Raw genomic sequence first — 21469 nt, 5'->3', positions numbered from 1 at the left:
AATAAAAAAATGATTTGGGTATACATATTCGTTCTTGAACTTCGCGGCAAGTGATTTGTAAGGTTATGGATTTATCCGCTATTTTTACAAGTTATGAGATATTATTATGATGGTATAATTAACAACATACAGCACCTTTTCTTCCTCTCGCTATCAAGATGTAACGCGCTTTTATTATTTAGTAAGGGTTATATTTCTTATTAGAGTAACTTATTTTTAACTTTTTAGTTTATTTTATTAACAAATAATAAAAGCTTGTTCTTAGAAAAGTTTTTTTTCTTTTATTTTATTGGAGTAGGTACGTTCTATGCCTAAATCGGCACGAACTCAAAAAATTAAATCGGTTAAGCGCGAGTCCTACTCGCCCACCGAGGGTACCATACAAAAATTGGAGATCACGAGCTTTTCTCTGAAATCCAAGTTTAGCTCAGCCGTTTCATCTGATACCTCACCTGAACTAGCGGCTTTAATACCAAGTTTTGCGAGGGTAAAGGGGTTTAAAGGCTATTATTTTTTAAAATTTTTAAAAATTTTCAGACTTTATATGTTTAATAATATTTTGCCGTAATACTTTTATAGCTGCATAAAATGAAATTACAATAATATGCTATGATAATTATAATGAGATATAAATATAAAATTTTATTTAAAACGTTTGTATCGCGTTTTCGCACGTATGCATTATGTCATTTTAATTTTCATATCAAACTGTCATTTCAAAAGTGCAAAAATATGTTCAATATTGTATTTTTATGCATTTTATAATAATAAAATTAAAAGTAAATAACAAATATGTCTACTGCAACCTCTAGTATGGAATCTACAAAAGATATAATAGGAACTTGTCTTACCATGTGTCCACTAGAAGAATATATCTTGTGAGTTGAATTTAAAAATAATAAATATTATGTCCTCTCAATTATATAAATGATAATTTCATCTATATAGTTTGTTTAAAGGCGGAAAAAGGAAAAGATGATACATGTTCTAGAAGTAACGCAATCGAAATTTGTATTGGTGAAAAGTTATAGTCGCTCAGCTGCAGATAAAAATATGGCAGTTTCTTCATTGTTAAGGCCTTTCGACGTACTTATGGAAACAGTGCACTATTTATTATTAGAGTAAGTTAAAATAATTGTTCTATAGATTTTTTAAACTATATTATATATGTATTTAGTAAAAGCACATTGTAAGAAATTATTATTTAATAAATCATGCATAAGTTTTAACAAACACATACTAAAGTGTATCAATTTCTTATTTTTTTTAGAATTTCAAAAAGAGAAGATGTTAAGATGTCTGTGATGTACAACTTTATACATAACAGACTAATGGCAGTCTTACAAGATATGACTATTCAGAGGATGCCTACCCAACAGTGTGACAAATGTACCTTATTATTAGAGCCTATCATAAGATTTTATGTCTATTATGGTTACAGGTATCTGAAATCTAGATTTATGTAAATCCTAATTACATAAAGTAGCTTTACACTTTTTACCATATTTAGTAGTGTAGGCAGATGAACCCTCGGTTTTATTTGATTGGTTGATACAATTGCTGCGGTTTGTCTATTTAACAACAGAAATGGAAATAATTGTAATTTATTTTTCTATCCCAATGGAAAATTGAATTAAACATATATCTATCACACAACTATTGTATGTATATTTAGACACAATCTCCCTACACCACTAAGGCCTTTTAATCTTAATCATGAAAACATAAATAATTGGTGTGTATATTTGTAGCATGACACTCCACAACACACTATTAACCACATCCACATAATATACTACAAAAATAGTAGAACTTAACAGATATTTTCTTTTATTTCAGAATGTGTGACAGTCCACCTAGCGAGTTTGATCCAGTATTAAACAAAAAATATTTATTGCAATGCTTAAAATTATTCCTTAGTTGCTCGGACACTTTGGATATGAGCCCTGATATTGAGAAATTATGTGATTTTTTTATGTGTGTAGATATAAAAAAGGGGAATGAGTTGTTCTGTGATAGAACACTTATGGAGTCTTTATATATTTTATGTAATTTGGATGATGTTCATCCACTGTATAGATATTTGTCATTGCCAAAGAAAATAAAGACGTAAGTGAAGTATCTTAATTTAATGATTTACAGTACAGTCAATGAGTTGTGGTCCCCTGTTGTAAGGCTTCCTGAAATTTTGCACATTGTACCACCCTTACAGAAAGAATTAATCAAAAGTACAAAAATCCTAGTCTAATCCAAAGCTAACTTTATGGTGGCTATGAGGATGGTAATGTATGTCCTACGATTCCAATAATTATAAAGAAATAAATAAGTATCCTGCATATAGAATTGTAGGCAGAGAGATTCTAGTTTTTGAGATATCCTAATACCCATTTTCCGCTCAATTTGTGAGACATTTTGCACTTTGTTTTGCTGCAAAATAAAAAATATAATTAGGAGGTGGAATTGAACCTTCAATCATGAGTAGCAGTTAGTAATAAGTAATCCTGTAATATATGTTACCAATTATGATTTCTAGTTTTTTATTGTTTACAGTCCTGCATTGGTAACAGCATATAATATAGCAGTTGCTAATATCCATGGCAATTATATAAGAATGTGGAGACTGGCCAGGAGCCTGTGTCCACTAGCATTTGCTGCTCTTTATTTAAACTTACCTCTAATACAAAGGTGTGTTTGTGTTTAATAATTCTAAATACTTTTTTTTTCAAATTACTCGCGAAATATATTTCTTTCCCTAATGTGGAATAACACTTCCAAAATTTTTTTTTATTTTTTTTATTGAAGATAGGTAAGCATGTTTTGTATTGTCCGCTATCTCCCCTGGTGGTAAGTGACGATGCGGACGATGGTGGAGCATGCTTACCCAGATAGTGCCTATTCACTCTTTCCTTGAAGACGGCCAAGTTGTATTTATCGGGAAACAGTTGACCAGGCAGGGAGTTCCACTCCTTAGCTGTTCGCATTAGGAAAGTGGAGGCGAAGCGCTGCGTACGAAAAGCAGGCACATCGATGACATGGGTGAAATCCCAGCCTACGTCTAGTAAATGGTTTCTAAATATTTTTTTAGCTTCATGTTGTATCCTATATAGAAGGATAGGCAGAGAGAATCTAGTGTCGAGACACTCCTCATCTCCGCGCACCGCGTAATTTCCCAGATAATGCGTGTTGAGAGGCGGAAATTACCGCCCCACTTTTTCTTTCTACCAGAGTGAGAAAACCAAAATATTAAACAATTGATACCCTGAGTTGGAAACGAAACAATATCCATTGTGTTTACACGGTGCGCCACTGCGCCACGTCGATTATAAAATATCACAGATAGATGGATATAGATAAAATTATTAATAACTAGCGGACGCGCGGAGCTTCGCTTGCGTATTTAAGGGTGAATTCTAATAACCCATAAAAACATGTGTTCAATTAAATATTTTTAAAGGTCTAAATTTAAAATTTTATAAAAATCAGTGGCGATTTAAAGATTTTTCCATACAAACTTTCAACCCCTTACTTGCACCCTTAGGGGGTGAATTCTAGAAAACCATGAAACACATGTTCAATTAAATATTTTTAAGAGTCTAAATATCAAATTTTATAAAAATCGGTGGAGATTTAAGATTTTTTCCATACAAACTTTCAACTCCCGATTTGCACCCTTAGAGGGAAAATTCTTGAAAACGATGAAACACGTATTCAATTAAATACTTTTAAAAATCTAAATTTCCAATTTTATAAGAATCGATGGTGATTTAATTTTTTTTCCATACAAACTTTCAACCCCTATTTCACCCCTTTAGAGTTAAAATTTTTCAAAATCCCTTCTTAGTGGATGTCCAGATTACGAAAGTAAACATCTGTCCAAATTTTACGTTTCCACCATCAGCGGTTACGGCTGTGCGCGCGTCTTACCTCAGTCAGTGAGGACAAGTCCTTTTATTTATTAATAATTAATATAGAAAAAATTACAGAAGAGCATTCAAAGTGCTAAGCATCGCATACAACAACAAACAATTGACGGTCCCCGTAACGGTGGTGAGGGGCTGGCTCGCATTCAATAGTGACGAGGAATTGAGAACAATTTGTGCACACTATGGGTTGAAGGCAACAGATGGCGTATTGTTTAATAAGGGAGACTTCAAAATGGATGTTGATTTGGTATGTATTGCTCTACGCAACGGTGTATTGAGTTTCATGTGAGCAACAAAAATTGTATTTATCAAACTTGATTAAATACATGTTTTGTTGTTGACTAGGCCCCCCCTTCCCTATTACTTTTTTATCACGCAGCAAGCTGTTAGTTGAGATGCAGGGCCACAAGCGTGCGACTATAATCGCGACAGTTAAATATTTCATTCCTAATTGTGGTAATGAAATATTTAATATTTTACTTTCCTCGTTCTGGTAAAGACGCAAAGCGCGGCGCTTACTTTACCGCCACTCAACAAGTAATGCTCCGAGAATTCGGTAGAAAGTGGGGAAAAGAAGTGTCATAATGGGAACGAAGTGCTTTTACACTAGGTTAACAGGTTCCTTCTTCCTACCCCGCTATGTGCGGGATACAGCATAAAGCTAAAAATAATAATTAACAAAATTATCTTCATCTTTCAGCCTCGACCAATAAAAAATTATCAAGCGAAAATACTACATATGAAGTTGCATGATGTGTTAACATATACCATATAAAAATTGAAAAGGAAAATTTACAATGATTATTCCTATAAGATTTAAAATTAATAATATTTTTTTGGTTTTATATATAATTGGATAAAAATTTTAAAAAAATTATGAGATACAAAAATTGTGAACAAATATTTAATTTTTTTAACACTAATTTAATTTTAATAAAGGTTTGTTAACGTGATAGCAGGAAGCCACTGCTCAATCAATGCAAAGGCATTCTGTTTTTCTATAGAATAGTTAATTGATTTTATTGTCTACATGAGAAATACGATTTTATATATATTTTTTTAATATATTTACGTTCCTCCCTCAACACGCAATGCCACAAGGTGAGCGAAAAATCGGGAGGGAGATGTCTTTATTTTTAAATCTGGCTTTTGATTCAAGTTGATTTATTGGTGATCGTTACAACTATCGGCAATATTGGTACAACTATATTTCCATTAATATTGTAGACCAAACCCAACTTTTTTCTTTCAAAAGATAATATTTTTATTATAATTAAAGGTAGGAGGATATCGTAATATAAAATAATTATTAAATATATATTGATATACTAATTGTATTTTATCACATACCAAATAAAGACTGATTTGTGTTAAATATATTTTATATTTACTAATAAAACACCATTATATATAAAGAAATCCTTTATTTACATACGAAAATTCGCCTAATTCGCAACTAATTACATACATTTGACAACAAAATCTATCTAAACGTTTGTTATTGCTGTGTGCGGATTGGCATCGGATGTGAACAGTTTTAATATTTATCACTTACATAATTATATAGTCTATTGATAAGTTATTTATATTTTTACAATATAAAAAGACTATCTGCTGGATAAGTTTTTGTTAACTTACTCGAAAGATACAAATCTCCATACCGACGACGGCCGACGATCTATATTATATCTATTGGATAAAATAACAAAACCTTATTTGGCATTTGTTAAAATTTGATTAAAACAATAAATATTATCTAGAATTATTTTAATACATCCGACGTAACCCAAACACAGCATTAAAAGCAATATTCGTACTATTTTCAGTAACAATATTAAACTCAAAATATATGGTATTGACATGGGTGACGTCATCGCCATACACTTTAAATAAAAAATATATTTCGCGTTAATATTAACTGAAATGTACTTATACATTCATTCTCTACTTAATAACCATATATTCGATATTAATATAACTTAGTACTTTGTACCTTTAACAATTTTTTTTACTATTTAAGTAATTCGTCGCCATATTCATGATTTTTTAATTATTAGAGAGATATTAATTACATCATTAAGTTATTTTGTTCGTTTCAAATGAATCCAGTAATAACTAATAATATTTTTCAAGGAGACACATTTAAATGTGTTATATAAAAATTTCATTTTATCAACAACAATTTATGCAACTATAAAATTTTACGGAAACTTTAATAAATGTTATATTTCACATTCTGTGGACGACGCGACGTTAATTACATCAATAAGGAATCGAACCTACATTCTGTTATGTAGTTATCTAATGCTCAAAAATCGCAAGCCAAATCTAATAAAGCAAATTATGCACATACATACTTTAATAAAAACTAAATGAAATTTAGATTTCCAACTAAACATTTCCAACTACAATACAAATTTTGTAACACTTTTCATCGTACATATTTGACAGACATTTAGCCGCCATTTTAGTAATAATTTCAACAGATTAATATAACAACGATAAAATGCTTAATTTTTTAATATAAAATAATATGAATTATTTTACGTGTAAATTTTTAAAAATTAATCACATATTAGCGCTGGTAACTTAGCTTAGAACATGTAAAAAATAGCACTCAATAGTTGAAGATCGAAGTTGAAAGTCGAAGAATTGATTTCATTTGTGCCGTATATTATTTATTAACGAGGGCTGTAAAGTAGAACAGATATATTTCATAGAAGCCATCCATAAATTAATAAAATATGACATCATTTTATTTAGTCAACTAAAGTGTAAATTGATGAAATGGGACTGAATTTCATTGATGAAATGGGACTTTTGTGACAAGAACGGGGGAGCGGTCCTGAATTTCGTGACATCACACTTTAAAATATAAATAAATAAATTAATTTTCATGATAATTCCTTTTATTTTAATAAGTTATTGCGTTCAAAAATTTCTACGTGTAAAACATGTGACGTCGCACTCGGTAGGGGTTTCCACAAATGTGATCAAAAAAATATATGAAGAATTCGCGCAACCTAATTTATGAATGGCCCCCACCATTTAATTCGTTTAAAAATTAAAATAACGTAACATTGGCATTGAAAATAATTTCATGCCTTCCAGTTTCACAAAACCAAAAAATAAACAGCAAATTCATACAAAACACTAGTGTGGACATATTGAAACTTAAATATCACTAAATTGGTTTAAATAATAACATTTTATAACTAACCCGTTCTTCTGACTTTAAAAAAAAAGAACAAACTTTGCAAAGTTATCCACAAAGCCGTCACGTGATTTCATTAAAACAAAACATAAAAAGTGTTAATAAAAATGGAAACAACAACAAAATTAATTTACATACATAATAATATATTCTATACATGAGTAATGTACAATTTGACCTTGGTCGTACTAAGGTCATTAAGGTCATAAAATCTCTTGCACCAACCGGGAAATCGAACTTTGATACTACACGGTTACAGAAAGACATTTAATCCTCGAAGATAGTCGAAGCTTTACAGACCAGTCTCATGTCATAATACTATTCGGTACTAGCAGATATAAAATAAATTATATAATCATGTAATTATAGATTTTAATTTTATCATAGGCTAATAATATTTAAATGATTTAATTTCTTTTATTTTATGATGGATTATATTATTTATGGTTTCCACGAAAACCAGTCTTTTTTCAATATTTTTATGCATTATTTATAAATAACTATAAACGAACGAAATTATTTATAAGCAATAGCATAGCTTTGATTTATTATCTGTCTTATACTATTGTATTTTATCACTTAGACTTCGATAAACAGTTATTTATTTATGTAATTGATGGGATTTTTTTTCGTTTACTCCTATGAATACCTTAATTGTCTGGTAATAATTAATATTTAAAAATTTTCAACATAATATATTGGCAAGATTTTAACAATCTATAATTACATATAAAATTACTCAACAAAATTCCAAAATAACAATTACAGTGAAGTTAAACAAGTCATGCACATAAGGTCTTGAGTATCAGTAGTAGCATTTACAACAAAATCATTTTTTTTTAGTAAATAATAAAAATTTCTTAAATTCCTTTGTCATTTTATTAATATTCTATATTTGGAAATTTTTTGTATACTTCTTATTATAGCAACAGATATAAAACATTACCAATAATATTATTTATCTATTTTATCAAAATGTCAAATTACTAATTTAAGTATTTAGATTAAGATTTTGATTCTGACAAACAAAACAAACAAATTTTTACTTTTTTTATAATTCTGCCTGCAGAACATTTCATTTTGGAATAAAATGGGTGTCAAAACATAGATAAAATTAATATTTGATAATAAAAAGGAATAGATGACAATGACAAAGGGATGATTAAAATTACTACTAAAAATAAGAAAACTAATAAAATATTTTATCATCTGCCGCCTTCTGTGTTTCAATGAAATGCACTGAGACTTGGTCTGGTGATAATGCCGCTACATTTCTGAAAAGATCAAACAATATAAAAATATATTACAAGACTAGCGACTAGAGATTGTTATGTTATAGCCAAATTATAAAAGATCTGCACATAAATAGTAGCCTATGTGTCAGTCTGATCTATAAGCTATATTACTGTATTGTTTCATCTAAATCCGCTGAGTTCTATTTGTGTGAAAGTGGAACATACAAACCAACCATGCGTGGATGTAAAAAAAAAACTGTTAAACTATCTATTGGAGCCAGATCGCAGGATCACAGAGCCTAAATATGAACTAGCCTTTAGAAAAAAAGTCTTAATCAACTTACCCTACAAATAAATCTTCTAATTCTTCAAAAAGGCATCATCAAACAGCTCCAGCTCGTGCCATAAGTAGTTCGCCTTATTCCTTAATTTCTTAGCGGAGGTGGACGCCTCATCTAACATTTTGATGGCCTCTCGCACTTCTGTTAGTTCAGTGTCCATTTCAGTGGTGGCTTCGTCTACGAGGCGACAGAGACGAGCGAACATTGTTGATAGCTCCCTGTGAAATATTATGTATAATAGAAAATCAAGACAATAAAAGCTTATAAATTACAAAAAAAATAAGTTAAAAATTACAATGATGTTCAAGTTAAAAATAATTTAGTAACAAGGCATTCTTTGTACTTTTTATAGAAAGTCATTTCAAAATCATTTAAACAACCAACTTAGGGAAATATTATAAGTTACGAAATATAAAGCACACTAAGTGTTCAGAGAAGTTGAAAGGAAAATAAGAAACACGGGTTCGAATCCCGCTATGTTTATAATATTAATACACTATTTTCTAATGATATACTTTCTTATATTTATAAGATACTCACTGCTGCACTTGATGACTACAATTCGCGGAGGTCAGATCCACTATAAGTCTTAATTTCCTACCCGCGTGCGCCACATACTGCCTCTTGAACAATCTTTCCTGGGCCTTAGACGTCCACGTACAACGCTCGTAGGCGTATAGTGCGCCGTATACTAGAGCAGTTGCTATTACCACACGCCATCCTACTGTTTTTAGAAGCTGAAAATATTTATATATTTATTATATGTTAGAAATGTGTTTGAATATTTAAATTATTTTTCTGTAATATATCTGAGGTCATAAACTTGCAAAAAAATCCATATACATCATTATGTGATAAATTTTTTTGTTATGGTATTAGATGTTTTGTTGGAAACTTTTTTTTTTGACAAATTACACATTCCGGCAGTTAGATTAAACAGAGAAAATTGGGAGTGTTTTAAGTCAATTTCATCCATTCATTCATGATTACTTTTCATACATTTCAGATTTATAAACTGTTGGGTAGACACTATACTTCGTCTGTACAACATCATCGAAGAAAAAAAAACAAATTTCATTACATGCCACATGCCGACGTGGCGCAGTGATACAGCGTAAACACGATTGTATGTTCGATTTTCACTGGGGGGTATAACTTATTTTAATATTTTCATTTTCTCGTTTTGGTTACAAGGCAAAGAGCGGCGTTGAGTGCTGCCTCTCAACACGCAATGTCTCGAAAATTTGGCGAAAACAGGGGAACGGAGTATCGTAACATAAGCATTCCCTCGCCCCTCCTTCTCCCCTGTGGAAAAACGCGTGAAGATGCTTTATATAATCCGATTACACTCCGGATCCGTTCTGTGGATAAAGATAACATACACTAAAAAATAACTTAAACAAATTATAAAATAGCATAGGCAATCTTAACTTTTGCGCATTGGGAAGAAAACTCCCAAAGAAAAAAAATATAAAATAAAATTTGTGCAGCCATCTAACTACAGGACGGTCATGGTTTGTCAACAGTACTATAGTACTGTATAGTACATATGATATTCTATTTATTTTAGCCTCCTCACACCCCTACAAGACAGTTTCTGTAAGATGGCTGCTGAACCTAGAGATGGTGAAATCTAGAAATTATAAAAAAAAAGAACAATTCTCACCAGTCCAGACAACAGCAGACCACCCATAGTACCCTGTGACGTGACAGCTCCAAGTGCAAACTTGGATATCATTCCCCACTCTTCTGCGCTAAGCCCCACACCACCCATGCCTACACCACCACCACCACGAGACACCTCCAGTGAGGGCGCTGCTGGTCCTAATGATGGTGGAATCTAGAAATAAAAAAAAGAAGTTTATGTATTGATAATTACAGTAGGATAAGTATATCACCAAATAGTATCAAAGCACAACTATTACACAAAAAACACAAAATACATCACTAACCTGTGTAATAGTAGGTGGATTTTTCAACGCAATTTTATTAGTGTTTCGTCCTTGGAATCTTTGTATGAGGGCCGTGATTCCGTAACTGAAGCGAAACGACAGGTCCTCCTGGAAGTCGGCACAGAGGTTGTCACAGTTAAGACGGTAGAGCACTTCGAAGGGCTGCTGGTGGGGGATGATGCATCCAGCAGCAGCTGCACGCTTGTTTGGTGGTAGAATATTGTACATTCGATCTGAAATTGTTTTTATTTTATCAGTTGTATTTTTTTTTATCTAGAAGTTGAAAAGAAAATGTAATTTGTGTATCTATCAATATCTATTTTATTGGAATGAGTGTTGCTTAACTAAGATGGTAAGATAGTACGTACCCGCCATCTCCTTTTGCGCCTCGTCCATCTCGAGGCCGATGTCGGATGACAGTCGCTTCTTGAGCCGCTCGCCAAGCCCCGCCTCCACGTGGCGGTGCAGCGCGCGCTTGTAGTGCTCCAGCGCGCCCCGCTCCGCGCGGAACCCCGACGACGCCTCGTACTCGTCCACGAGGGCCGAGAGGCGCCGGATCTCTTGGCTTAGGGTTAGGGATACCTGGTCAAATATACAAATTAATTAGCTTCACGCTGTATCACACAGCAGGGTAGGCACAGGGAACCTAGTATTAAGACACTCCATTTCTCATTTTTCGCTCAATTCTAGAGGCGTTGCGTGTTGAGTAGCGGAAACAAACGCCGCCGATTGCCTTCACACCAGCGCGAAAAAATGGAAATATAAATTTTAAATAAATATTTAATTTGGAGTGGGGATTGAACCCACGACCAGTCGGTTTATAGTCACACTGTGCGTCACGACTGGCCTTCTGGTCAAATATGACGAATGTCATTAAGCAGGCCATTTATGCATACTCTACACCTGAGAAATTGCATGTTAGTTCTTGTATAACGCGGCCAGGGCGTCCCCTGAGGTACTTTAACAGGCTATAATTTGAATGCCAGAGCCTAGGGGCTTTCACATTTTGAACTATTCACTTTTTACTTATCCTGCTGTGGGATAAAGCGTGAAATAAAAAAAATCATTTGCATACCTTATGTTCAACACTTTCCACCATACGTCCAATCTTGTCCTTCATCTGCCTTGTGATGGTGGTCAGCTGTTCCTCCACAGCCGTTAGTTGTTCTTGTAGTATCCTTTGCTTTTCCACTTTGGTCGATTTCATTTCACTGGAGCTGTTATATATCTGGAAGTACGATTATTTTATTAGTTTTTAATTTTACTGTCTTTATATACAAACTTGTTTGTAGATTAAAAATTTATACAAAATTTAAGTAGAAAAGAATATTTTGCCATTAGATATTTTTTTTAATTTTTTGGAACTATTGGTACCAACTGAAAAATATTTTGTATTCCATTACTTTCAATTTATTGAGAAAAACTTTAGGCTATATTTTATCACGTTAATTGTTTCGATTTGTTGTTGTTGTTCTTTAATTATGGCGATCCGAGCGTGCCATGTAACCTCCTCCTCCTACACTTAGTCTGTGACATGTGTCATACACAAGTCTTAGTAATTTCCATTTGACTACGGGAGCGAAGTCGCTAGTAAAACCTAGTACTATAAAACTCACTCTCTCCAACTGTGCCATGACGTCATTGGCTATATTTTTCCCTCGTCGGGAATGCTGCGCGAACTTCGTTCTGACCGCCGACTGTGATATACACTCTTCGAATTTCCTCTCGAAATCTACGAACTCGAAGTATCGGATTTGATGACCTTCGGCTAAGATTGGTGCTGGAATGAGGAATAAGTGGAGTCAGTTTTTTAGCTTCACGCTGTGTCCTGCATATAGAAGGTAGACAAAGGAAATCAAGTGCTAAAACACTCCATTCTCCATTTTCCACCGAAGTTTTCGAGGCGTTGCGTGTTGAATGGCGAAAATCAACACTGGACTTTTGCCTTGATGCCAGATAGAAGAAATGAAAATATAAATTAATTATTATTTATTCCTCCGAGTAGGGTCGGATCACAACCATCCACAGCACCACAGTCAAATTCTTGTGGCCATGCAAAAAAAATCAATATTATTTTACTTTTAAGTTATTGCTTTTTAATCAAACATCACTGTCCTACTAACTGTTGAGGTGATTACAAGTAAGACAATAAAGCATCACCTTACAAAATTTCGGCAACTTATAAGCCAACATTTTGAATATCTTACAAGAAACAGGTTTCTCTCTTTCCCTCATCCGCGTGAGCAAGGCTTCCTTGGCTGAGATGAAGAAGATACGCTCCTCGGCCTCCTTCGGCGTACACACACGCAACTCCCGCGAAAGGAAATCCACACATCTGTTGGCGTGCTGACTTCGTACCTGTGTATCATATAATGTTATTTTGGAGGTAAGAGATATCTATACTTAATAATATGAAGCTGAAGAGTTTATTTGTTTCAACGCGTTAATTTCAGGAACTGATTCAAATTGATAAATTCTTTTCGAGTTTCATAGTATATTTATTTAGGAAGGCAGGATAAATCGCAGATTTGGCAGGGTAGACAGACAAGACCCTATCAACACATTTTTGCTCTTATTAATACATTACGTATAACAAAAGTCATCATCATTTTCTTTTTAATATTCATCAGAAAAAAATACTGATAAAAATTTACTTGTTCTAAGTACTCGGTCTCCGAGGCTGATGCATCCCATCGGTTATTCAATATGAATATATTCGGTTGCGATATTTTCGTTGATACTTTGTGAAAGAAATTTTTCTCCTGCAAAGAAAGACAATTTGTTAATTTTTTTTAGCTTTACGTTGTATCCTACAACGAAGGCGGAGGGTACCTGGTAATCTAATGTTAAGACAGTCTGTTTCCATTAATACACTTCCGTTCCCCACTTTCAAATTATTTTCAGAATGTATATAACAAATAATGATGTTTGCACATTATTCACTATCTACTTTTAACAAATCCCTTAACTCCCATTCTGTGGTTAAAAGATGTATTGTCTGGTAGCACCCAACGTATATAAAGAAACGACAAATGTTTAAGAATAAAAAAATATACATATTTAAAAATATTTAAAAATATATATATAAGTATTTTATGTGTTTACTTAGTATTATTATTATTTTTTAGTTTGCACATAACGTTATTCCACCCTTCTCTTTTTATATTTTAAGTCCTTTGCTGTTATCAAAGGTTGTACATTGTAAGAGAGTACCTGTAAGAGATTGCTTGAAGCAATAAGGCCGCCTTTGCATACTTGTTTTTTTATTTCTTTTCTGTTCTATTTGTATTATTCTTTTTCTTTTATTTGTGTGCAATAAAGTATAAACTAAACCAAACTAATTATTTTAGGAAATAACATTACAACTTCCGATTCCCAATTTCTTTTATTTTCAGCGATAGTTAATCCAAAATTATCAATATTGTTGAGGCCGGTTGTGGCGCATTGGCAAGGGTGTCACTGTAAACGTGACAGGTTAATGGTTCGAATCCCACTCAAGATAATGAAATATTTAATATTTCTTCACTCTGGTGTTAAGGCAAAACCCGAATCACTCATCAAGGTTGGGCGTGACGTCACACCTGCACACAGGCGCACTCACCGTCACCATCAGCGTGGACTCGGCGTTAGCGACGAGCACGAACACGTCCGCATCGAGGCAGTACTGGTCGATCCACTCGTCGAGGTTGGGTGTGACGTCCACCCCGGGGCTGTCCACGAGCACCACGTCGTCGCGCAGTAGCGCGCACAACTCGCGCGGCCAGTACACGTGCACCAGGGAGCACTCATTTAGCCGCGTGTCGCAGAGTGCGTGTCCGAGCTGGCTCACTGACTGGAAGGGGGGCAGATCAATTTGTTTTAAATTTTGTATGTGTATAATATTGTCAGTGATCAAATATACTGGAATTCATTGGTATACTTTGCTGGGAAACTAGAAAATTTTTTTTACTTCAATCGTTATTATTTTTAAAAAATTAATGGACAAGTAATTGAGCCCACAAATGTCGCTTTTGCTGTCACATCTTTGCGTTCTTGCGCCACGACATCCTCATCATATATACAAATGTTATATATTTTTTGTTATTTCTGTAAATTACCTGTACATTCAGCTTTTCTTCTGAACCCTCGGTCCTCATAAAGGCCTCATCTGTATCGGAGCCCTCTACCTGCAGGAAGCAGTTGGTGGTGTGACCGATGCCGCTGGGCAGAATCTTCTCGTGAAGCATCGCATTGATCACTGTACTCTTGCCATTGCTTGTTCTAAAATTTAGATGTTATAATTTTGCTTTCATTTTGTTTTTGTTACCAGGTTGAGAAAATTAAGCCAATTAATTTCTTTGAGTGGGAATTGAACCCCTAACCATCATTACACAGTTACATTACAGTCAGGCATTGTGTCGCTGCACCAGGGCATCCTTTCGTTATCTATTTTAGAAAATGATGTACATGCATCGTAGATTCCATCCTGACTGAAATCAATATGTTTATTCAAAACCATAAGTTGATTGTTTAAATTGATATAGTGGAACCATTCTATTCACCTTTCTTTTAGCCTATCTTACATGAAACATAAGATTTGACTTTTGATGAAAGATAAAATTTTCAATATATAAGTAACATAAAAAATATTTATAATTTTATTACTAAAAAAATACCGAATAGAAAAGAGCTTGGATACTAAAAATAAACAAATTATGTATGATCTTATATGTATGATCTTATATGTACGATCTTATATGATCTTATATGTACTGTGTAAGTCAAATGTATATTCCAATTGTAAAAGTGCAATAAAGTGTTATTCTTATTATTATTATGTTTCATCTCCTTCGTACGAAAAACGTACCATGACGTAAATTAAAACAGTCAAGGTCAAAGCAACTCAATTCAAGCTTTTTACTATAGAATGTATTTTAGATTCTATATTAAAAAGCTTGAGTTCATTATTATGGTACTAAATAATATTATGACGCCATTATGATGAGGTTTGTGGGCTCAAAGTCCGTTCTGAAGTATGTTTATATTCATAATACAATACAGTGTTTCCGTGTGGTCCCGGCAATACATAGAAAGTTAAGAAATAATAAAATAATTTCTTACTAGCTTTTCCTTCTAATACCATAACTTAAAAAAAAATTGTCAAATCCCTTATCATCTTTGTAATACAATAATATATGTTATAACCTAAACTAAAAACAGAACAGAACATTTTCATTGATACAGCATTGTAACTAATGTTGGATTCACCCACCTAAGGAAGCCTATTTTTATTTTCTTACATTACAAACCACCTAGAATATACTACTTCCTCAACTTCCCACATATATCAGAGACTTAGCATGAAATGGGATAATGTTAAACAAATATTTTTTTTATATTTGTTTACAGTTAGATGCAGCCAGAACTCCCCCAATTCATATTTTAATCTTATTTTTCTTCATTGTACTGTACTTATATGTTTCTTCATTTACTTACCTGCCAAAAAATGCAACTTTCATGTGATCCCGCTTGAGCACTTCCCGTATAGCTTGCACTTTGCTAACATAAGACTCAACATTGGCCAAATCCTGAACTGTTGCAATTCCATTATCACCTGACACTGCTGGAAATTATAAAAAATAATAATTAATATTAATATCATTAAAAGAGACATAATCATCTGCAACATTTCCGCTCATGATTCGTCCAGTCGAGCAAAGTAGAGATAAAAGATAAAGAAAGCAGACAGATGGGACTAATAATGCACTGGAAAGAGAGATTCTGTAAGTGATAAATTGTCAAATATTCAATTGGATTATGCATTGTTAAGAGAGAGAGTCCAATAATATATTACTTGGCTCCTTAATTATTCAGAGTTATAGTGTATAAGATTTGCTATTTCTTAAATAATATTTAATCATAAATATAAGAAAAAAATATTATTAATAATAATAGATAGATATACAGATAAAATGAATACATAAGAATAAAATCACTAACCCAACATGATCAATGATAACAGCATAGAGGTTGATTTGTAAGTTATACACTACATTCTCAATATATAAAAAGAGAAACTATATTTCATAATATGTGTAATAAAAGATGGATGACTATATTATTACAGTATTTATAAAGCTGGTAAATAAAAAAAAAATTCTTTAAATTTTATATTATGTATATATTTATATATTATATTTGTATTTATATATTTATATTCAATCAATGTTCTTGACACATGACCTTAAACTGAATTCATTAATAAAACATAAGGAGAGTTCAAGGTTTCACATGCAATTAAATTGTAGTACATGAAAGGCTAAGGACTAAAAATAGGAGCTTCAATTAAAAATAGCAAAGTCGACCCATTTTAACTTGTGTGTTTGTAGCACTAGAGAGCAACATATATAAAGAATCTTTTGATTCTTTTTTTTAGTCAGCAGTAAAGGTATGAGAATTTTAATAGATTTTTTTTTTAAGTGAAGTGTTTAAATGATTAATCTTCATTTTTTTAGCTTCACACTGTGTCCCACACTTAGCAAGGTTCGCAGAGGGAACCTGGAAACTTAGTTTTAAAACACTCTGTTCCTATTAGCCTACTTTTTTTCTCTACTTTTTGCCTAAATTTGGCAAGAGGCAGTGTATGCTGAGTGGCAGAAATTTTCATTTACTTGCTCTGGTAGTTCCACCATCTGACATTCAATGACTCAAAAACTGTACAGGGTATGAAAGAACAAAGTGTCTTAACAATACATTCCCTATATCTTGTTATCCAAAAAAAAAGAAACCCACAAACACTCAACATATAATAACAAACAAATAATAACAAAAAAAAAGAAAGATTTTTTTTAAACAAAATTTAACAAAATTATTACTTACCATGCATAAAAACAACTGCATCCTTGACATAATCATCAATTTCAACAAATATGTCATTGATCTTCTTTTTGGCTCTTACAAATATCTGTAGCGGAGAGTCCACATTTGACATATTGACACGCACAGTCCCATTGTTCATCGCAACATTGTGGGGCCCGTCACCAGCCATCATGGATATTGTTCGATTAACATATGCAGCCATAGGGGAATGAAAGATGCACTTTTTTCGTTAGCTGTACCTTACACTGGACAATGCCAATTATATAATTACGATATCACTTCTACTGCTTAAACACAACATGCAGGGCACAACTGCAACAAAACATAACAAGCTTAAAAATGCATAGCTAATAGTGTGGAGTGTATGATCATATTTAGGGAGAGGTATCTACATTGTTTGCATAATAAGGAAATTAATAATAAATGTTATGTTATTTTTTAGATACTATTAATTTAATTACATTTTATATAACCTACAAATAAATAAAATTGTTGTCGTTACTAATTTTATAATAGTAAACTACATTAAGACTATAATGTCATTCGGAATAACTCTTGACTAAGGCGTATGAGACACGAAAACAGCTGATGTGCAGTGCTTCTATCAAACTCTTCATATTAAGGTTATTGAGGTAGAAAAATAAAAAAATAGCGAACAGAAATAATATAGCGTAACAGTGACGGCAGACCAGTGAATATAACGAACGCCAAGTGCATAAGAAGCAAAACACACAAATCGTTAGATTATCAGTTAACTAAATGCACCTTATCGTCCCGTTGCATCATAGCCACCACAAATACATCCCTGCAGTCCGAGCCGCGTAGAAAATTTAGATAGATTTTAAACTATTTATAAATTTTATTCAATAAAAAAGTATTAAGACGTAAAACAACTGACAGCCGCTGAACATTTCAACTAATCTTTCAGTGCTTGATTTCAGTAATACTAACACTAAACATCATAACAGGACAAAATGTGAAAATTATTTATTATTAATTGACTCTTACCTGTTTTACAATAACATTTTAAAGTGACATTTAGTATATTTATAAATTACTATTAGTATTCGGCAGAATGTTCCTGTAAAATTTTTCATTTATGGTTTTTTTCGTGATTTTGTTCTTTTGCTCTTTGTAATTTGTTCTAATATAATCGAGGAAAAAATTGTGATTGGTTCACAGACAATATCTTTAATATTCGCCAATTGCGTACTTGTAATTCACAAAAACGTTCCATTTCTCCTTCTAAACAAATAACTATCAATGCATTACAGCAGTTAAATAAAACAATAGAAAGGAAAATAAAGAAATAAAATTTTAAAGTAGCTGTGAATAAAAATAAATAAATGTATAAAACATTTAATTAGCTTTTTTTATTATTTTAGTCTTTAATTAAAAATTTAGCAAGGCCTAAAGTGCTTACTGTGTTGTTGTATTATTTTTTTATTTAATTTCATTTTATGATATTTTTTTAATTAACTATTCATGCAAATATGGTACATGGCATTTTTTAATTCTTTTAAATTATATTTCACCCAGTATCCAGTTTTCCATACGTTACAGAAATGGAATGTCCTTTTCGAAATATGTCAAATATCGCAAGTAAATTCAAATGTCAGTTTAATAAATGGCGGACTTATAATGCTGGAGTAAAAGAACGCTACTCTATTTATAAATAAAATAATTAATGTGACTTGTGAATAATTGTGACTATACTTTAGTATAATTTTATTTAACAAAAGTAACTTTAAATAAACTTTTAAATATGTCTCGTTCAGTACGTGCGGAAACTAGAAATCGCGTAAAAGATGACATCAAAAGAGTCATGCAAGCTGTTGAAAAAGTTCGCCATTGGTAAGCTAAATCATTTAGTGATTGACTGTTATGTTTAACTTGAGTATTATAAATGATACTCTTACTCAGTATTAATTTTAAAATTACCTGTAGGGAGAAAAAATGGGTAACCATTGGAGAAACGACTATGAAAATATACAAATGGGTTCCGATATCCACTAACGAACAGAAAAAGAAACATGCGGCGAAGCGAGAAAATAAAGAAAATACGTTGACGCCAAAGAAAATGCACGATTCTTCAAATTCTAATTTTGGAATGGCAGAAGACTCAAACACATGTGAGTATAAATTAATTTACTATGAAATGTAGATATATAAGAAACGTGCATGTTTATTATTATAAATAAGTACTTTCACTTTCCATGAAGAGTCCATGATTTCTTTACAAGTAGCAGATTCATATTTTTTTCCACATTCCTGGGTAAGCATGGGGATCCCCAGACACTAAATATAGACACTTTCCGCCCAAGTTTCCAGATGTTACGTTTTCTTCGAGTGGAGATTGAACCCAGAACCATAGTTAACAGAGAGACTAAAACACTGCATCATTTTACGTTAAATTGTATAAAGTTCTTCCTACATTATATTACTATTTGATTTGTGGATTCGTGGAACATACATTATAATTATATAATGTACTACATATTTGCTTTAAAATATGTTTCCAGGTTTTTCAACAGTTAGTGACTCCCAGGGACCTACAGATTTCACCTCCACACATATGAATTTCTCCGAAGATTCTAATTCACAAAGTAGTGGCACCACAACACCTGCCAAAAGATTAAAAACAGACTGAGTTATATCCAAAGTTGATTGGATTGTATAATTTAAAATATGGGACACATGTGGAACAGTGGATTTCAGTGTATGTGTTGGTGTGTTGTGAAGCAATGAAATAGAGACTGTTTAATGAATTGTGTCACAATACCACAATAAAATGTAAAATTAGTACAACAAAAATGAATTTGATACTTCTAAAAATTAAATTTTCTATTCATTATTCTATTTTATAAATAAACTATGTATCATTCTTTTATTTGAACTGCTTCTCAAAATTACCTTTGTGATTGTGTTTTTGATACTTGTATCTCTGAAATTATAATTTTCATTGAATAATTGAAAAGTATCCAAACATTTTGAATTTCATATGACATAAATAATGTAGTCATTTAATAGATTTTGTGAATTGTCTTACATTACTGACCCACAATGTTATGTATATATTGTAAATAATGATTTTTATATTATAGGTAAAGGCAGTATTTTAACTGAATCTATACAATGTTTTCTATTCATTGGGCTCATTTGGAGCGCCATAATGAAACAACAGAACAGCTTGTGACACAACTCACTAGATAGTCTCTATTAATGAATTTCAATGATTTATTTTAGTTACAATGGACAATTTATTATTGATTGTAACAACAATTATTTTTATGTGAAGACCGACATGTTCAAATTACAATTTTTTGAACAATTATACCTTTATTATTTACAATTATTTAAAACAATGCATTTTGTGATATAAGTAAAATAATAAATAATCATAAAATAAATGTTTTTATAATTATTTTTCCATATTTAAAGTATTGGTATTATTAAATTCACTGCTGAACTTTAGCTTAGAACATTTGTGGGGTGGGCACGGCCCTTCCGGCTCCCCCCCTTCCAATGTCCATGAGTGTTCCTGATACTGGAAAAAGAACAATCTGGGCATTTAATGAGGTTTTTTTATTTTTTCCATGTTATTCTTAAAACCTGTTCTTTGGGAAACACTACTGAGATCTTCGATTCATGATTTGATTATTAAAAATACTTAAAATAATAATAAAAAATATTAACAAATCTTTTTCCTTGAGCTGGCTCTAATAATTTATTTAAACAATTTTCTTAAGTAAACGAAAACTTCCAGAAAGAGAATCTTTTTTTATTTATTTTTTTTTTTATTCAAATAAACTATAAAAGCACTTTTGAATCGTCGAATGTACATGTCAACAAAAAGCTACTACCGGTTCGGAAGGCAGTTCTGCTGAGAAGAGCCGGCAAGAAACTCAACAGTTGCTCTTTTCAAAGTCAATGGTATATTTTACTA

General features: G+C 32.1%; 3 protein-coding genes across 7 annotated transcripts; 2 read left to right on the top strand and 1 right to left on the bottom strand.

The window, feature by feature from the left end:
- The first annotated feature begins 691 nt into the window (after positions 1 to 691).
- Positions 692 to 5298, top strand: LOC146527943 (SAC3 domain-containing protein 1). Of its 2 annotated transcripts, none has more exons than XM_085204085.1 (7): positions 692 to 878; positions 960 to 1121; positions 1271 to 1441; positions 1840 to 2109; positions 2551 to 2685; positions 3984 to 4170; positions 4624 to 5298. In XM_085204085.1, exons 1-7 carry the CDS (start codon positions 793 to 795, stop codon positions 4696 to 4698), a joined length of 1086 nt encoding a protein of 361 aa, XP_085060211.1. In that variant the 5' UTR covers positions 692 to 792; the 3' UTR covers positions 4699 to 5298. The 2 variants fall into 2 exon arrangements, with proteins under 2 accessions (XP_085060211.1, XP_085060212.1); XM_085204086.1 differs by having other exon boundaries at positions 739 to 878; positions 949 to 1121.
- Positions 5299 to 5327: 29 nt separating this feature from the next.
- Marf (Mitochondrial assembly regulatory factor) lies at positions 5328 to 18708 on the bottom strand. Of its 4 annotated transcripts, none has more exons than XM_085204082.1 (16): positions 18532 to 18708; positions 18289 to 18328; positions 17524 to 17768; positions 16141 to 16267; positions 14763 to 14925; positions 14267 to 14497; positions 13320 to 13427; positions 12873 to 13023; positions 12282 to 12445; positions 11741 to 11893; positions 11034 to 11247; positions 10666 to 10898; positions 10380 to 10553; positions 9254 to 9450; positions 8717 to 8931; positions 5328 to 8411 (listed from the first exon to the last, which is right to left on the bottom strand). In XM_085204082.1, exons 3-15 carry the CDS (start codon positions 17723 to 17725, stop codon positions 8733 to 8735), a joined length of 2316 nt encoding a protein of 771 aa, XP_085060208.1. In that variant the 5' UTR covers positions 17726 to 17768; positions 18289 to 18328; positions 18532 to 18708; the 3' UTR covers positions 5328 to 8411; positions 8717 to 8732. The 4 variants fall into 4 exon arrangements, with proteins under 4 accessions (XP_085060208.1, XP_085060207.1, XP_085060210.1 ...); XM_085204081.1 differs by having other exon boundaries at positions 17524 to 17835; positions 18532 to 18707; XM_085204084.1 differs by lacking the exon at positions 18289 to 18328 and having other exon boundaries at positions 17524 to 17835.
- A 432-nt stretch (positions 18709 to 19140) lies between these two features.
- Positions 19141 to 20934, top strand: BCL7-like (chromatin remodeling complex subunit BCL7B-like protein). The gene is made up of 3 exons (XM_085204087.1): positions 19141 to 19377; positions 19471 to 19655; positions 20046 to 20934. Exons 1-3 carry the CDS (start codon positions 19289 to 19291, stop codon positions 20171 to 20173), a joined length of 402 nt encoding a protein of 133 aa, XP_085060213.1. The 5' UTR covers positions 19141 to 19288; the 3' UTR covers positions 20174 to 20934.
- Positions 20935 to 21469: the final 535 nt, after the last annotated feature.

Source organism: Heliconius melpomene, chromosome 20 (assembly GCF_056956725.1).
Source record: "Heliconius melpomene rosina isolate 202511_hmr_F chromosome 20, ASM5695672v1, whole genome shotgun sequence".
Lineage (NCBI taxonomy): Eukaryota > Metazoa > Arthropoda > Insecta > Lepidoptera > Nymphalidae > Heliconius > Heliconius melpomene.
Note: the sequence above shows the minus strand (reverse complement) of the source record. Positions and strands in the feature narration are given on the sequence as shown.

Excerpts from the sequence above, each read along its gene's own strand:
- BCL7-like (XM_085204087.1), top strand. The coding sequence starts at position 19,289 with ATGTCTCGTTCAGTACGTGCGGAAACTAGAAATCGCGTAAAAGATGAC. Across the intron at positions 19,378-19,470 it reads GTTGAAAAAGTTCGCCATTG|GGAGAAAAAATGGGTAACCA; the intron begins GTAAGCTAAATC and ends AATTACCTGTAG. Across the intron at positions 19,656-20,045 it reads GGCAGAAGACTCAAACACAT|GTTTTTCAACAGTTAGTGAC; the intron begins GTGAGTATAAAT and ends ATATGTTTCCAG.
- Marf (XM_085204082.1), bottom strand. The coding sequence starts at position 17,725 with ATGGCTGCATATGTTAATCGAACAATATCCATGATGGCTGGTGACGGG. Across the intron at positions 12,446-12,872 it reads AAGAGAGAAACCTGTTTCTT|CACCAATCTTAGCCGAAGGT; the intron begins GTAAGATATTCA and ends TCCTCATTCCAG. Across the intron at positions 10,899-11,033 it reads GGCGCAAAAGGAGATGGCGG|ATCGAATGTACAATATTCTA; the intron begins GTACGTACTATC and ends AAACAATTTCAG.
- LOC146527943 (XM_085204085.1), top strand. The coding sequence starts at position 793 with ATGTCTACTGCAACCTCTAGTATGGAATCTACAAAAGATATAATAGGA. Across the intron at positions 879-959 it reads CCACTAGAAGAATATATCTT|GCGGAAAAAGGAAAAGATGA; the intron begins GTGAGTTGAATT and ends GTTTGTTTAAAG. Across the intron at positions 2,686-3,983 it reads AACTTACCTCTAATACAAAG|AAGAGCATTCAAAGTGCTAA; the intron begins GTGTGTTTGTGT and ends AAAAAATTACAG.